This window comes from Phoenix dactylifera, chromosome 16 (genome assembly GCF_051530095.1).
Source record: "Phoenix dactylifera cultivar Ajwa chromosome 16, Ajwa_hap1_PhDact_Kaust_v1.1, whole genome shotgun sequence".
NCBI classification, from domain to species: Eukaryota; Viridiplantae; Streptophyta; class Magnoliopsida; order Arecales; family Arecaceae; genus Phoenix; species Phoenix dactylifera.
This window is the reverse complement of record NC_143205.1, coordinates 7,678,419-7,695,631: the sequence shown is the minus strand read 5'-3', so window position 1 is coordinate 7,695,631 and position 17,213 is coordinate 7,678,419. Positions and strand designations below refer to the sequence as shown.

At 37.8% G+C, this 17,213-nt stretch overlaps 1 protein-coding gene across 3 annotated transcripts; it reads left to right on the top strand.

The window, feature by feature from the left end:
- Window positions 1-864: 864 nt before the first annotated feature.
- LOC103703700 (uncharacterized) lies at window positions 865-16,666 on the top strand. 3 transcript variants are annotated; one of them, XM_008786648.6, is made up of 3 exons: window positions 865-1,143; window positions 16,082-16,229; window positions 16,516-16,666. In XM_008786648.6, the coding sequence occupies exons 1-2, from the start codon at window positions 1,021-1,023 to the stop codon at window positions 16,196-16,198; spliced, it is 240 nt and encodes a 79-aa protein (XP_008784870.1). In that variant the 5' UTR covers window positions 865-1,020; the 3' UTR covers window positions 16,199-16,229; window positions 16,516-16,666. The 3 variants fall into 3 exon arrangements, with proteins under 3 accessions (XP_008784870.1, XP_008784869.1, XP_008784868.1); XM_008786647.6 differs by having other exon boundaries at window positions 16,471-16,666; XM_008786646.6 differs by having other exon boundaries at window positions 868-1,143; window positions 16,510-16,666.
- The last annotated feature ends 547 nt before the right edge of the window (window positions 16,667-17,213 follow it).

The window sequence follows — 17,213 nt, the reverse complement described above, 5'->3', positions numbered from 1 at the left end:
TTTTTAAATGATCCTCAAGATACACCACTGTGTTACTTTCAAAACTTCTCACCAAAGAATTATGGAAGATAGAGGCGACACATGTAGTTCTTGATATAATCATAAGTTCGAAGAACTTCATCGGTATTGAGGCCCAGTTTCTGGAAACCTATTTCATAGACTCCTTAGCATTTTCCCAAAAAATATTTGCTAAAATTATATAACTCAGATAGCATTCTAGCTGAATATACTAGAACAGGGAGTCCAAATAAATTTTGTGCAAGCCTAATGTGAAAATATAATAATTTTAATAAAAGATATTTTAGAAGCTATTCTACAGAATGTTTGACAAGGTTCTAATCTTTCTCACTATTAAGGCATGGATTTATTATTTAATGAAAAATATGAATTAAAATTTGAAACATATTTCTATATGTGTGACCTGAATTCTATGTGGACCAATCCGGATCTAAATTTTTTGAGTTAGGGCTCAGTTATATATGGACCTGATTTGGACTCAAAAATTTTGGTCGTAGACCAGACCTAATCCATCTTGATTTTCTAATAGGTTGGATTTGGGTCCAACATTAAAATCCGGTTAAGAAACCAAGCTAGATTGGAAATTACTCATGATCCGATCCAATCCGATCTATTTTCACCCCTAGCTATATCCAAGTATACAGGTAGCTGTGACTGCATACAAATTGCACTATGCAGTTGAGGCACGAACTAAAATATGATTCGTTCGGGATGGATTTGGGCTAAACATTAAAATCCGAACAAAGAAAGGGACTGGATCAGGAGTCATTTGTAATCTGGTCTATTTGCACCTCTAGCCAACAGGCCGTGATCGCAAGACTTCTACTAAAGCCATCGCAGTCGAGGCACGAACCAGAAAGGGCCCCGATACGGGAAACGCCCACGTTAATAGATACGTGGCCCATTCCGAAAGGAAACTGTGCATCGAACATCTGGTCGTCGTGGTGAAGCGCCGGCAGCAAGCAAGCACAAGCAGAAGACATCAAGCGAGCCGAAGGAACGATGGGGTTCATGTTCCGAGTGAGGCTTTCTTCCTTCTTCGCGGGCGCCGCGACCGCATCCGTCGTGGGCTTCTACCTTCTCTACAAGGACTATATGGTCGCGCATGAAGCCATCTCTGGACAGGTTTCTTCCCTTTCCCTTTCCCTCTCTTTGCTCTTATTCCTTCTATATAACAATTCAATTCTGAGGTTCGTTTTCTTCTTTTTTTACTTTTTGGCTTCAATTTCTTTTATTGTTTTCTATAGGCATTGGATTATTGGAACTGAGTTAGCTTGCCGTAGTTTTGGACAGTTAACCATTCACTACTAAGATTCAGTGCTCTTCCTCTTTCTGGTTAATCTTTTGACCCAATTTCTGCGAAATACTCCGCAGTCTCGAATGAGTTGATCAGTTGGAAATTTTGGTTTTCCCTTAGACCTAAGCATGATTAAAGTTTGGTAAATGTTGTGCTTTGAATCATTCCTGTTAATTTGCATGTCTCCTTGTTCACCTTTTTCCTTTGGGCATCATTTTTTATTGTCAAGCAATCTGATAGAGGAAAGCTTGAGAATAATTATACTAGAACGATATTAGGAATTTTCTTTCAGACTTAGCATGAAGATTTTGGAGGCTAGCTATGATAGGGTTATTGATTTTATGATCTAGGAGCAACCCTGGATCCACACTGGGATGGGATCCGGAATTAAGATGGGATTGGGGTGGGATCAAGTTGTTAAGGATGCTTGACGTGTTCAATTTGTTGTTGCTTCTTATTTGCCATTTTTGGAGCAACTGTTCACACGGTTCGAAACGTTCAGGCAGATTCAATTCCCCTCTCTCTTTTTTTCTTTCTGTTTTAATAAAAAGAAATCATTTTCTGTATAACAAGAGGAGAGTGTAAGAGAGAGCAACCCAAGTTATGCTTTAAAATTTTGACTCATATCCTAGTTATAAACCAAAGGATGTATTATAGCAAGTGTTTAAGGACGTTGATTAGCAAAATACTCAAATTGCGGGAGAGAAAAAAAGTGGATATTGTGAGACAGGAGTTTAGAGTTCTCTATAATGGCGTTATGTTTCTGGTCCTACACATTTATCTTTGTCTTTCTTAAGTCTCCTTGTGATAACTCCATTCCTTGTGCCTTTATTGTTCTAACTCTTACTCTAGATAAGTTAGATGTATCTGTGGATATTTACTGAAACACAGTGAATTATTATAACCAGTGATTTATTTTTAAACTACACAATGGAATTATATTAATCAGGTCAAGTCTCATCCCCATGATATAATGTATAGAAGCATTGCTATGTATCAATCTGTTTGGCTTAAAATAATATGAATCGAGAGAAGTTCCCTGCCCTATTTTCTTATTCTGTGCCTGGTCAATGTGGCCTTCTGAATAACTGAAATCTACTTCAGTAGAGAGATAAAATGGATATGTAACTAATTAGGCATCCATGTGGAAACCCCTCCCCTGTATTCCTAATTACTTACTTTTATTGTTATTTCTTGAATACCTCCAGAGTTGCTTGACTTTCCCCCTTTATTCTTGAAAAAATGATCTTTCTGCGCAGGTCCATAGGATCTCAATTAGTCATTGTCATGATTCACCATCATCCTGGTGTAATATCCCTTTTCTGATCTTAATATTGTGATATATATGTTTCTCTTCATTGGAAAGTGTATTGCCTTCTTCTGATGATGCATCTTATGATTTATTTCATTTGTTTTTTTTTCCTCAATAATTTGGATAGACCAATATTCATTGAGATCTATTATGATTAAAGGATTTCCTTTTCTTTTCGCTTCTCGTTCAAGAGGGTAGGAATGATTGGCTGTTATATGATATACATGATTAGGGCACTCACTGCTATTTGCACAGATATGTTATACAACATAAAGGAAAGTCATATATTCTGACAAATAAGGGTGGACTAGCTTCGTGTTGTTTTGTATCTGTGAAGCTGTTAAATTGAGTTGTAACAATTTGTTTTGCAGTGATATAATTAGCAAAGGTTTAACAGGTCCCTTGGACATAATCAAAAGCATTGTGAAAAAACCCTTGTTTGTATCTAATTTCTTGCATGCTTTTTTGCACACACATGCTATGAAAAAGTCCATCAGTATTCTTATTTTAGTTGATGAGTTATGGCTAAGATGTATAATTTGGAACTGAAAGGGACCTTTCAAAAATGATTCTTAGCTCCTCTATAGCATGTGTATCGGAGGGCTAGAAGGAGGATCCATAAAGCCAACCCTATATAGTTGGGAAGAGGCAAAATTGATTATTATCTATATAGCTTGTGCATCATAGCCCACTCTTTTCTACTAGGAACGTTATGTTTCCTATCCTCCACTATTCCGTCCGTTTCTTTAATTTGTTTACATAAGCAATTCATCAAAATGCAGTTCTTTTTGCCTTTTGACCATGTTAGCGAAATATTCCTTTCTACCTTGTTATAAAATAATTTCATAATTTAGTAACTGATCTTCCTTCTTTCGTCCTTTGCCAGGCATCTATCCTTGACTAAAACCCTGTTATGATTACTCTGCCCCCTTTTTTTCTTGAAACTGCAAAGTTATGTTTGCAAATGCCGCATGTCAAAGTTGTGCATACAGGATCAAGTGGTTCTCGGCCAAGCACGCTATCAAAGTCCAAATGTATCAAAGTCCTTCCTGAAATATTTCTAACTTGAGAAGATATTATTATTATTTTTTCAAATAATTGCATTTGTGCAGTTAAGACAATCAACAAAGAAATTTGACAAAAACTAATATAAAGTTTCAGCATGTAAATGTTGCTAACCAACAATTTCTCAAATCTCAATTGTGTCATATGGAAGCCACTGCCAACATAGCTGACAACTTCCATTTATTATGAATATTAGATTGCCCTATCCTGAGGGTTCTTTGGTCCCATAACTTGTTTGATAGTTGCTTCACACTGGAATGCTTCAAATTAACATATTTATAACTGAGAATTAGCCCTTCAGACATCCTCCACTCCCACTTTACCTTCATCAGATTATTGGCAAATTTTAGATTCTTTTAGTAGACCATTATGGGCCACTTGATCTAAATTCCCAGAGTGTATAATTGGTGTTTCATCCACAGAACCTTTTTGTGCTCTTTCTGCTGCAAGTCTCTTTGTTTTCTTCTCTCTCTTAGCCATCTTCTCCTCTTTCCTTTTTGGCCTCCTAAGCTCTAGGGCTAAGTGAATAAGGGATCTGCTGGCATTATTGATTAATCGCTCCTGCTGCTCCCTTGATTTTGCTTCTTCCTCTGCTTCTTTGCTGTTCCTCTGTTTATCGTGCATGGATGCAAGTACTGAGTCATCCCTAAGATCAGTCCTTCTGTGGTGATATGTGGAGGTTTGGATTTGTGCAATTTTGAGCCATGGTCCATGGATAGGGTGGGCCTTGGTGCAATACTCCATTGTGACTTGTTGTCACATGTTCGAAATATAGAAATAGCCTTTCTGTATGTGGGAATAAGGCTGCGTACATCTGACCCTCTCTAAACCCTACAGTTTGCAGGAGCCTCGTGTACATGGAATGCCGTACCGGCCCGTACCGGCCGGTACGGGCCGGTACGTACCGGTCCGGCCGTGGACCGGTACCGGAACGGATAAAAAACCGGTATTTCCCGGTTTTTTATCCGAACCGGCCGGTACGGGTGCGTACCGGCCGGTTCGGGCCCGTACCGGCCGGTTCGGAGCCCGTACCGGCCGGTTCGCACCGGTACGATTTTTTTTTTTTTTTTAGAACTACAGCGCCGCACGCTGTGGTTTTTGAAACCACCGCGTACCGGCCGGTACGGGACCGGTACGTACCGGACCGGACCGGTACCGTACCGGTCCGGCCGGCCACCGGTACGCCGACCGGTACCGGTACGGCGGACCTTGCTCGTGTACTAGGATGCTCTTTTGAGCAATGGTCTACATGTAACTCTTTTGTTGCTTTCCATCATTTAGCTTTATTTCATTCCATAATTTCATCTTCTCTCGTTTTTACTTAGAATTTCCTTGACCATATATTCATTTGCTTTGTTGCTTATTATCATTTGATGTTCTTTCTGTATGTCCTTATGATAGGTACATAGCATGCATGATTGGATTTCTACTGCAGGTTGGATTACAACACAAATTAATCTTAGGATTTATGTTCAACACATTAGGTATTCTTCAGTAAGTGGAAGTGGTCATCAACAAAGCATCGATCATAAAGTCATCTGTTTATCACTTGGTACCAGAAATACTATATTATAACATTGGTACTCTATATAAAGAATAACTCGCAAAATGAAACATTGGAAGGAACTGTAGAAGGTATCATGCAGTGCAATAAAAAAGAGGAAAAAAGGACCAAGGAGGAAGTAAAGGACTAAAACAATAAACAGAAGAAATAGAAGAATATTAGGATGACGGTCAAGAAGAATGGGAAAAGAAATTTAAATAGAAAAAGAATACAATAAAGAATAAATGCAACAAACGAAGGTGGCCTGTGAGTTGTGATCTTTCTTTCTTTCACTAATGTTCTCTATGTACAAATTCTAAAGATCTCAACACAGCAGGCTAGCGGTTCCTTCCATTAGATTTAGCAGGCCAGGGGGTCCTACTCATGTTAAAAGAATACGAGAAAGAATAAGTGCAATAAAGGAGGGACACGTGTTACCTTTCTTTCTTTCACCAATATTCCCTCTGTACAAATTTTAGAGATCCCAACAGAGCTCTGGCCAGCAGTCCGTTCCATTAGATTTAGCAGGCCAGTGCATCCTACTCATGGTAGTGTATATTACTGGGGAAACAAAAGTAGACCTAATGGCTGAATGAAGGCCTTCATGATGAGATTAGTCAGACATTTTGGCTGAAATAATGACTCCTAACTAGGAAAATGAATAACTGTCTGATAATCAGCAGCATGAGGACTGGCTAGCTATCTACAATATCCCCAATTTGAATTTTCCTAGAATTCAATGGAAGAAAAAAAATTCATTTAATTATTGGATCCCCAAAACTAAACCCATATTGATGTCTAAAACTCACTGAAGACTCCGCAAAATACTCCTAAATCTGATTAAAAGAATAAATAAGACATAACTAAAAAATTATGTGACATTAGCTCAAGAAACAATGCTATTGATTTCCTTTTGGTTGATCCTGGCTGCAACAACTTGCTTCTGCTACAGAGTACTTTTCTGTGAATTTACTGCCTTTGGGTACTGGTCGGCCAGCCATCCAAGATAAGGAACCGATATTCCTTTTCCCAGAGATGAAATGTGCATGAGAATCTACTGAGTCCAACCATAAGAATTAGGTCCACGATTGCGATCTTTGGGCCTGTTCGGAGTGGACGTGTATCTCATTTGTTGATAGTTGTGGTGTAAGGGTTGTATTGAATGTTATGTGTTGCTTTCTGATCATATAGCCATGATTTTCCTAATAACAAGTTTGTGTCTGTCATAGGAATAACATCACAACCTTGAGTTTTTCCTTGAGCCATTTTATTATAAAGAAAATCTCTCTCATCTTCACACCCATCATTGGGCAGGATGTACTGCTTCGATAATGAAATGCAGCCTAATAGCCAATTATGAGAGTTATACTAATTCAGAATGAGTACAATCTTGGAATATTCAGTCTTTTTTCCCTGCAAGTATGTGAGAACTGCTTTGAATGTTTGAAGTTGAGATAAAATCCTGCAACAGTTCTGTTGGAGATCTGTTAGTGCAATAGAAAAGAGGAAAAGGAGAGCAACAAGTACAGAATCGAAATAACAAGAAGAAGTCGAAATTTAAGAAATAAAAAAGAACTAAAAAGAGTGTGAAGACAAGGTAAGAAAAAAAAGGGAAGGATGTCTGTGATATTTCTTTGTCTCACTAATATTCTCTGCATATAAATTCCAAAGACTCCAAAACAGCCAGCCACAGGTTCCTTAGACTGATTGAACCAGCCAGCTGTTCTGCTGACATTAGAGTACATGAATAAAGAAATAAAAGTTCGATCTAATTGCTGAGTGAAATCCTCTACGACGAAACTCATTGGACACAAGATTTCTAACTAGGAAACAAATAACTGACAAATAGCCACCAAAATAAGGATAGTCGGCCATCTATAATGCCTCTATTGAGTTAAATTAGTATTCAATAAAAGGGAAGCATCTACTAGATTGTTGGGTTCTCAAAGCCAATACATATTGGTACCCAAAAGCGCCACTAAAGAGACTCCTTAAAATACTCCTAAAGTTTCTTCTGCTCAAAGTTAACGTCTATTAGATTCTGTTTGGTTGGCCTTGGCTGCAGCATTGTTGAGTGGCATCTTAATGCATCATACTAGGAACTCTAGGATGCATCAATTTTAATCCCAGCATCCCCCTATTCTTGTCCCCAAATGTCCAAATTTTCTCTAATGTCCTAGGTGAAATGAAATAACTTTGCACATGATTTTGATTCATTTGAACCATGTGCAAGCTCTACAAACTACGAACTAGCTGTGAAGTAAATAGGTTTGGTTTGCATTTTGCAATTTTATTTTGTTTGAATAGACACTCTTAAATAGGGATTGCCGGTTTGAGGTGTACTAAACTAGACCGGTCGATTATCGATATTCAGCCGGTTGATTATCAATATGGTTCAGCCGTCCGATTATCGAGATGGTTCAGCTGGTCATAATGGATTATAAAAGTCTGGCCTTGTTTGACTTCGAAGCTTCGGTCGCTCGTTGGCCTCACTCGCTCTGTTCGATGTCCTAATCTCTCGAAGCCATCTGTCGATGATGATGACATACAATGACGATGATAGGTGAGTCTCTCTCCCCCTTCTCTCCTGCCATTTCCCTCTCTCTCAATTTGTTGCAGGATCCAAGGCTCTCAAAGCTCCCCAACGACGATCAAAGCTTGTCGGCCTCTCCCTCTCCCCCCCTCTCCCTCCTCTCCCTCTCCCCCCCTCTCCCTCCTCTCCCTCTCCCCCCTCCCTCTTTCTCTTCTTCCCTCTCCTTCACCGTCTCCCTCTCCCTCTCCCTCTCCCTCTCCCTATTTCGGCACACTCCGGCATTGTATGGTACGTTATGGATCTGTACAGTACTGAATCGATCGCTGGGTTCTTTTGATACTCGTTCGACGAACCTTACTCTTAAAAGGTGTGCCAAGTTCCAAGACTTCTAATTGCTCTAACTTGGCACTCAAGTTTTGATGTGTCACAAATTGTCTCGTAGTGTTGCATTGCGTGAAAGTGTCCACAAGTGTTGGCACTCCAAAATTCCTAAAAGTTAATGTGTAAGGTGTGTGGTTGAAAAAGTAAAGGTTTGGCTTTGGAGTGTGAAATGTCCAGTTGATTGAATTTACGCTTGGTGGAAGATTTTATGAGATTGTTAACCAATTCCATTATGCAGAAAAGAATTTTATGTAGTGAGGGAAGCAATGAGAGTTACCATGACAAAGAAAGTTGAGGATATTAAGGTAGATTTTAGATAAACTTTAGAATTTATTACAGGTGTGATAGTGAAGTAAGGTGTCACATAAACACATTATAAAATGTTCAATCAATTGGCGATAGTATTTGATATTATTGAGGTGGATGTGTAAGACGACCCTCTATTTCATACCTGGTGCCAAAATGGGAGTAAGGCATGGTTTATGTTAATTGTCATACTTTGCACAAGAGTTGCTTGCCTGGTCAAAATCTATGTTACCTGGACACTCACATCCAACTCCTAGGATCCATGTTGGATGCATCTTTGAGTCCGATACACATTGGATATGTTGGTATTTATTAAAATTTATTAATTTCAGCTTTTAGAGTTGACTCCTCCAACAATTAGTTTGATCCACTATAATAATGTTTAAGCTAAGTTTTTTCTTTTTAAAGATTTGTTAAGAATGTGCATATTAAACTAAATTTACAAATTATTATTTTTCTTAAATCCTATAAGCTAACTGAAAAGTTTGCATGATACTTAACAAATAATATCTTTTGATGTTTTCTTTTGTGTGATACTTAAATACTTTTTGCAATATTGTGGAGTTATAAAATTTCTAGCATGGCAGTGAACTCGATTTTTAAGCTTCACTGACCACTGTCCACTGGCAATGACAAGCAACCCATACGAATTGTTTATTCAAAAGAACTTTTGTTGTATACACTGTAGTGTGTAATTATGCAATTTTAGGGTTTGGTAACATATTATAGAAATGATTTTTCTTTTTTTTGGAGTGCAAATTGCATAGCTGAGTGTTATGCATGTACAGAACTTTGTTTTCGAAAACTAAAGTTCAATATGCGATTAATGTATGGGTTTCACTTCGAGGAATGATGATGAAAACGTGATTGGTATAAATTATGTACAAGTCAGAAGATGCTTCTGGATATGCCCATCTGTGCACCTAATAATAATGATATTGAAATAGTTTAAGCTAGATAGAAGGTGAGAGCAATATCCACAATTTACCTTAGTTTGGGGAGTAAAAACTTGAGATATGAACCATGTAAAAACTTGAGATATGAACCATGTAGCTGCAATAAGATGAAGGCTTGATGGTTGTGGTAAAAGGCAATCTTAAGCAAAGATGGAGAGGTTGTTTCCAACTTTTTGTCCAAATGATGACTTGTAGGATTGATTAGGCGAAGTTCATTCTATTGGATTATGCAAGCATGCATAGACATATTCATGATGAATGACAACAATTGAATTTTTGAAGGAAAAAGATGAACACACACCAAATGCTTTGGTGTGCCTTGTACAGGGTCCTGTCTGTTGTTGAAACCATGATCTTGACTAGAAGCTTTATATATAAATCGTGGGGTTTATTGAAAATTTTGGGTTGGTCTTCCTATGTTGGTTCGAGGAAATTCAACGATAGAACAAGAGCGAGCCAAAGAGAAAAAGAGCTCTTCCAAATCGAATATGATGTACTTTACTGCATCATATGTATAAACTCTGTACTATTTTCCTTGGATGGTGAATGATTGAAGTAATCTGTACTTTGAAAATGTGGTAAGAAATGAACTAATATGTACTAAGATATGCTTATAATATCTGAAAGCCATGGTATTGATGACAATTGGAACTCTTAGTAGTTAGATTTTTTCCCTAGGTTATGCAGGTAGTTTAGAGTCTGGTTCTTACTCTGAAACCAGCTTTCTAGCACTACCATGCTGTCTTAAATGAAGTGTATATTATTTCTAGTTGCTAAATCTGTCTTTTATCAAAGTCAGCCATATCCTGATTGTTTTGCAGTGATCCAAGGTTGTCTAAACTAAAGCAATAAAGGAATTTAAGGTGAAGACAGATGCCACAAATAGCATTTCCTATCATTTTTGGAAGTTCTCAACTAATTTTGAGAAGTAATGATATTACAGGAACCAACGTCCCCTTATTTGATTACTAATAATAACTTGTAAATTCTTTTTTGACATAAGTGAAAATGGAAGAATTCCAGATACCATAGCAAAAACAAGGTAGAGTCAAATAGATTAATTTCTATTGAAATCCATGCAATTCTCCCGTGGATGTGATACATATGCACTGTATGCGTGCATATATAAATATATGTATATATATATTTACATGCATACATACATATATGTGTGTGTGTGTGTGTGTGTGTGTGTCTATATATATATACATGCTTATGCATACACCAACTCATTTCTTTTTCCTGGATGTTAATATATTGTTGAATCTGACATTTCCCTAACTTGTGACACATAAGTAACATCATGTATTTCACCAATCATTTACAAAGCCCCAACAAAGGCTTGCCATGCCACATACTTTAAGGGAGGGCACCGAAATAAAAATGAGAGTTATAGGAAAGGCTATATAGTAGCACTTGTACATATGGTGGCACGCCAACTTCAAAATCCCTTAGGAAGCTTGGTTCAAAATCTTATAGGAACTCAGTTCCCTGCTTCCTAAGTGCTTCACCTTCAAAATACATTTGAGAGATCTGCTTCTACGCACTGCCAGCCGCACCTGAATTGACTCCAGCTCCAGGTAATGGACTATTTGGCAGTAGGTGCATGTGCCTTGTGTAGGGAAGTGCTCTAGGGAAAGATGAAGCCATCTGGAGGGAAGTGCCAAAGGGCAAGGCCAATACTTCATTGAATATGTGGTTACCTACTTCGTAGTGCTAGGAGGTTTTGGAACTAACTCTTTATGTGTTGTTTTATGGGGTTTTTTGCATTTTATTAGTAGTGATTAAGCAGAGGGCTGACTTTAGGTCTTTTGATGTACTGCAGGATGTTATATTGTTATTTTGATTTTTACGTGGTGGTGACCTGTTGCAACTCTTAGGGGCTGTTTTGATGCTGGTACAATGTGACCATGATATATTCCCTATGTTGTTATTTGTGACAAATGAGTTAATGGTGGGAGGGGAGGCTCCTTCCAATTGGGGAAGCTTGAGATCATAAATTCCCCAAAAAATCAGGGTATGGGAAATCACAATTTGAGTGGAATTGGGCATTCCAACTTTTGTATTGAGGGCTCTCTGGGAGCCTTGACGGTGTTAGTTCCTCCTTGTATTTCTCATCTCCCATTGTTGCTCTATCCCTAAACTTCAGCCCAAGGTCTAGTTTATCCAAGGATGGCCTATGCCTACATCCAAACAGCCCTTTAATTTACTAAGCGAGTAGGGATGTGAATGAGTTGGGTCAGCTCATTGAATTAATAGGCCAGCTTGAACAACTTTTCATTTAGCATAATGTTTTGTCTTGATGGATCTGGTTGGCTTATGGTTTGCTTCCTTGAAACCTTGTTGGAACAAGTTTGGGTCAAATCTGTCTTGACCTGAGATCAACTCAACCTGATAACATATCTCATAATAGACAGGCTGTCTATTTAATTTCAAAATTTCAATGTGGGCACTTTTTTTTGGGTGGATTCTTGTCTCTCTCAAGAGATGCAAAGTAAGTTTATTATGCACCTCTAGTTTTCATTATGCTAGATTCCGTTGTAAGCCAACCCTAATCCTCTTATGTCCCCGTGGGCCTAAGATTTCCTCCTAATGCATCATAGAGTCTGCAAGTCTTTTTTGGTCGATCTTAGAGTACAAGTTATGATTTAAAGTTGCAACTTTCATATCAACAAACAATCACCCAGTACTTCTGATAAACGCTCAGATAAAGTTCATGGTTATGTAGATAAGCCAGGACATTCTTGCAATAGAAGTCCAATTATATCTACATATTTTTGGACATGAAGCACAAATTTGATACGTAATAGATTTGAGCAAGCATAAAGAAATTTTAAGAGGTAAGAAGAACACCAAAATGTAGAAAGGAGGTCTAAGAAGAAAGAAAATACATAAGGGTTAGGCTTTGCATGTTGCCGGTTTAAGAAGTAATATGGGCTGACAAAAAGATGATGATATACATTTTTGATGAACCATACAGCAAATAAGACTTGAGAAATATGCAAGATGAAGATATATGCAGGAAATTCATGTGCAGGAGCAAGTTACCAGAAAGTTTCTGAAGTAAATGTGAGATTTCAAATAGAAGATTCGGTTCTACTAAGGATGAAACCATTAAATATGTAAAACTTGCTGCTTGAGAGGGCACTTCTGCATACTTTCATGCTTTGTGGAAAAAGGAAATAGTTGGTGCATCTTAAGCCTTTGGATCCGACATGAAATGTGATGCCAAAGCATCAAATGAGAAGAAGGATTTGAGTAATCTGAGCCCAGAAGATCAATAAAAGCCATCTAACTCTGTTTTCTTGCAGCCCTACAAGGATTTATGTAATGAGTAAAATGCATCAAAGTCCTAGAAGTGGAAGGAAAGGCAAGGGATCAATCACAGGAGAGAGCAAGAGCGGAAAAAGTAGCACTTAAGTGAGAAAGGAGCTGTGGTCAGAAGAAGGGCCACAAGAGAGTGAAAGATGTGAGGGAAAGCAGCAGCATTGCTAGAATCGAGAGAGAGAGAGAGAGAGAGAAACTAACATCAATGCACCACACTAGCCCACTTTCTAAATTGGAACTCATAAGCCCTTGCATTGTTTTAATCTCCCATCTAATCTAACAGTGTATTCCTTTCATGTGGTTCATCACAAATTCATAAAGCTGATTCCAGATAGTTGGACAAAGTTTGTTGATTGTGGTTATATATTGTGGGTGCTTCATCACATTGCTAAAGATGTCATTTGCAACCATTTAAGTAGATATGGACAACCTTTACACCAAGGATAACAACACTGAATGTGAACAGTAATGGTCAGTTGCCACTTGGGAAAGTGCCTCGGAAAGCTGAATACAATCATCAACTTGTTAACGTGGGGTGGGTCTATTAATTGATGAATCCTGAGGGTATTCCTGGATTGTTTCTTGTTTTAAACATCTCTACATGTCATCATTTCATTGAAATTTGGTACATTGAAGCTGAAATGCGCACAGAAAAGACCTGGACACATGGTAGAGTTTTACTCAAAAGTGAAATGGGCGATGCCAATGAGGCTAAATGATTATGCGGGATATGATGAATACCTCGTGGGGCTTCCCCCATCTGATGGATTTTGTTAAATTTCACTATGTAAATGTGGGTTGATGTTTATCAAGGAGAAGTTTGGCTACAAAATATGGGGCTGGTTTAAGACTTGGGATTAGATGGCTATTTTCATGTGTGGAAAATTGCACTGCATGTGGAGGAGAATCTTCCAAGGCATGCTAGTATTGCTGAACAATATAGAATACCTAGATCTAAACTTGAACCTCCAGGACAGCAGCAGGACCTATTAGACAACAAAATTAATAGATATTAGAGAAGAAAATGGCTCTGGCATGCTTCTAATTTGGAGAAGTTGGCCACTTCGCTAGTACTACTTGTTTAGTCGACACTAGTAGGAAAATGAAGGATAATACAAGGAGAACACCAAGGAATAAGACGTTGATGATGCTTGCTTAGGCATAGATACATTCAGAAAAGGTCTTTCATTTAGACAAACCAAGATAAAGTAGCACAGTGAAGGAGATAATTGAAACCAAAAAATGGTTCTGCTTGTCCAAGCTGTATGTTGGGAAGGCCATTTTTCTTAGATCAGATGATTGGCAAATAATTGAGGCAGTTTACTCAATCTTGCTTCCTAGTAGTTTGCTCTGGAGGATATTGAGCTCAAGTGACTAGGGTCATTAAGAAATGCTCCATCTCTTAAATGGAGAACGCAAGGTGATAATAGGGACATGATATCTCATGTTAGAGTCTCTTAGTTTCTTGTGGCTTAATCTTTTTGAGCTTCTAGTAGTTTAATTTGTATTAATTTTAAGGGTTATCTACAGTTTCTAGTTGCTGTTTAATGCAAGTGGTGGTGGACTGATAATGTTAAGTAGACCAACCAACTTAAATCCAGGACTTTTGGAAGTTTCTCCATTAGAATCTCTTTGATTCAGATGTACACAATTCTAGATTTGATTTATCAAATCAGTTCTACATCAAAAGCTCATGCCTTAAATATTATTTTTTGTCTTATTGAATATACATTAGCTATGATTCTCGCAACCATTAAAGAAGGAAAAGATGTTCTAGCAAGCGAGTGTGAAGTTATTTATAAAAATGAGATTTAATCACTAATGATCTATGAGTTTTTTCAATTAGATGAGAGGTAGGTGCTAGAGATGAGAGACTTAATTTGCAGTGGAATAGTGGTAGGTTAAGAATTTGAGACGTTTAGTGTGAATGCAATCAATTAATGTATGAAGAGCTTTTCCCATTGTTAGCAGAAAGAGATGTGAAAGGGTTTTAGCTTGCATCATTTACATCTAAACTTGAGATTTTCTATTGTTTATTCGGTTAAATTGATGGGATCCAGAAAGTCAAAAAGTTATGTATTAAAAGAAAGGCATGAGGAAGATATACTTGTCTTTTGAAAATGATCAAGGTGCTTCTCTCTCAATTATTGAAGTTCACTCTTTTTATTGCTAGCACAGGAAAGCAAGAGAAAGGAAGGTAGATAATCTTCTCAGAATGTGAGAAAGGGGATGGTTTTTCATAATTGAAATTGTGCTGAAGCTGGATATATAATACTGGAGGTTCTATTCTTATATACCTGAAGCTTTAATATGCTGCACTTGTAATGTGAATTCTGGCAATGTGAAGTGACAGGCACGTGATAGCTAAGTTTGGTTTCTTATTGCCAAATAATGTTAGAATCCTAAATTTCACTTTTTGGCATGAGCATTTTTTACTTTGGAAAGGGAAAAATCCTATTGAAATGTATACTTTACACCTTGAGGCTTATGTCTTGCCTTGTTGGGGGATTGCGTGCCTACCTTACACCTTTGCACTTCACAACTTGTTTGACAACTTCATGGTGCCCACCTGCTGGTCAGAGATGATTGAGAAATAATCTAGTGTCTGGAGAATTCAGTCATAGATCTAGTGCAGATTTTTGCTTTGAAATATTTGAGAGATTTGAGACATGTTGGGACCTTCAAATTGAAGCTTTTTGGGCTTCTGGCATGTCCCAAGGTTTTGTAAAATAGCTTCAGTTAATTTACTGTCACCAGATGTCATAGGCCAACAAGTCTTCAGCATCTTTCACCCTTCCACAACCATGTCATAGGAATAGTTGTGATGATCCCATATGATCATGGATGAAGATAATGTAGCACTAGTGCCTTTACTTTGCCTTCTTTTGATGGGTACATATTGCAAGAATTAATGTTGCTAAACAGTGTATACTGATCCATGAGGTGGTTCTGCATTCTACCCTTTGTCCTTTGTGGGAAACCTGCTATATCTCAGTGGATCCTTTGATATGGTATGGGCCATAAACCTACCATAAACTACCTAAAGAATGAAATAGTTTAGCCTTAGACATGAAAAATGCATGTTAATTTGCTACATGTAAAATAGCAATGCTATTAAGTTTACTGCTTTTTTTAAACGAAACTACCATTTTTCTATGCCATTCTTGATTTCAAATATAATATGATTTATTCCTCTAGCTGAATGAAAGCTTATCGGCATTCAATGGCAAACAGTGTGTAAATGGAGGTTTAAATTTGATTTTGACCTCTTCTACTCTGCATAAACGATGCACATATTAAGCTGCGGATCAGTTGAATAGTACTTGATGCTTTGCTTTTTCAGGTATCAGGCATTTATGAAACACTTGATGAGCGCTATGAAGCTCTGAATAGGCGCATCACAGCATTGGAAAATCTGAAGGAAGTAGAAACTGCCGGACCTGTGGAGGGATCTGAGTAGATAATGTGTTGTTGCTTTTTGAGTGACAAAGGTTTGCTTTCTTGCTAATGTTGATTTTATCAATGCAACCTTAATGATAGCATCCATGATCTCTGTGACTAACATGCATTCATTAGAAGTTTTGTGCTATTCGAAATGCAATTTGGTACAAGGATGTAACTCCCAATTCTTCCTTACTGTTTATTCAATGATGATTGCATTTCTTTATAGTAAGCAGGATCCAAGTAGATGATTATTTTAAGAGTGCCTTGTTTTGTCACCTCATGATGCAGAATTGGAGAGACCCTTCATTGGTTTTCATTTTCTGTCAGGTGCAGGCGAGTTGTAGCATCTCCAAGGCATTTGGGGGAGGAAAGCTCCTTTTCTTTCTTTTTACATACTTGAGATGGTTTTGTTTTCTTGGTCACTGTTTTATCTTGGTAAATAAATCAATACAGAGGGTGGAATTGACAGTACTTGATTTCACAATTCTAGCCTGTCTGAATTTGGACTGGTAGAGTAGTAGTAGTATTAGTGACAATAAACAACAAGATGTCAAGCATAAGAACTTCTAAACTCGCAAGAACCTCGCTTGGGTAAACCAATTGGTGGGTAGGTTGTGCAATTTGAAAGGAGGACAATGGAGAGAAAGTAGTGAACGTCGGACTAGTAAAAAGAGAAAATTACATGTCACATTTCTGCAGTTTATGCGGTTATTCCTCCATGTTAATTTTGGAAAAGGATGGAATTATGCATGCTAAAATGGAGGGGTGGCTTTAACTCCCCAACAACAAAAAGAAAAATGCTTTTTTTTATATTTTTTGGTATATTATGGGGCTTAACGTCCCAACAACAAAAGGAAAAAGAAGACACAAGATTACATTTGAGTGTATAGAACTCCTACCATGTCAGCCATGATAAGAGTACGGATACGTTGAGGAAAAACAGGATTATCAGCAGGTTGAGCTAACCCGTTTGCTGGCTGGTTGGCTTCTCAGGAAGCATGAGACTATAAAGCATTTTAAGGTTGTGCATT

Coding starts and splice junctions, on each gene's coding strand:
- LOC103703700 (XM_008786648.6), top strand. CDS start 1,021: ATGGGGTTCATGTTCCGAGTGAGGCTTTCTTCCTTCTTCGCGGGCGCC. Junction 1,144..16,081: donor ATGAAGCCATCTCTGGACAG/GTTTCTTCCCTT, acceptor TTGCTTTTTCAG/GTATCAGGCATTTATGAAAC.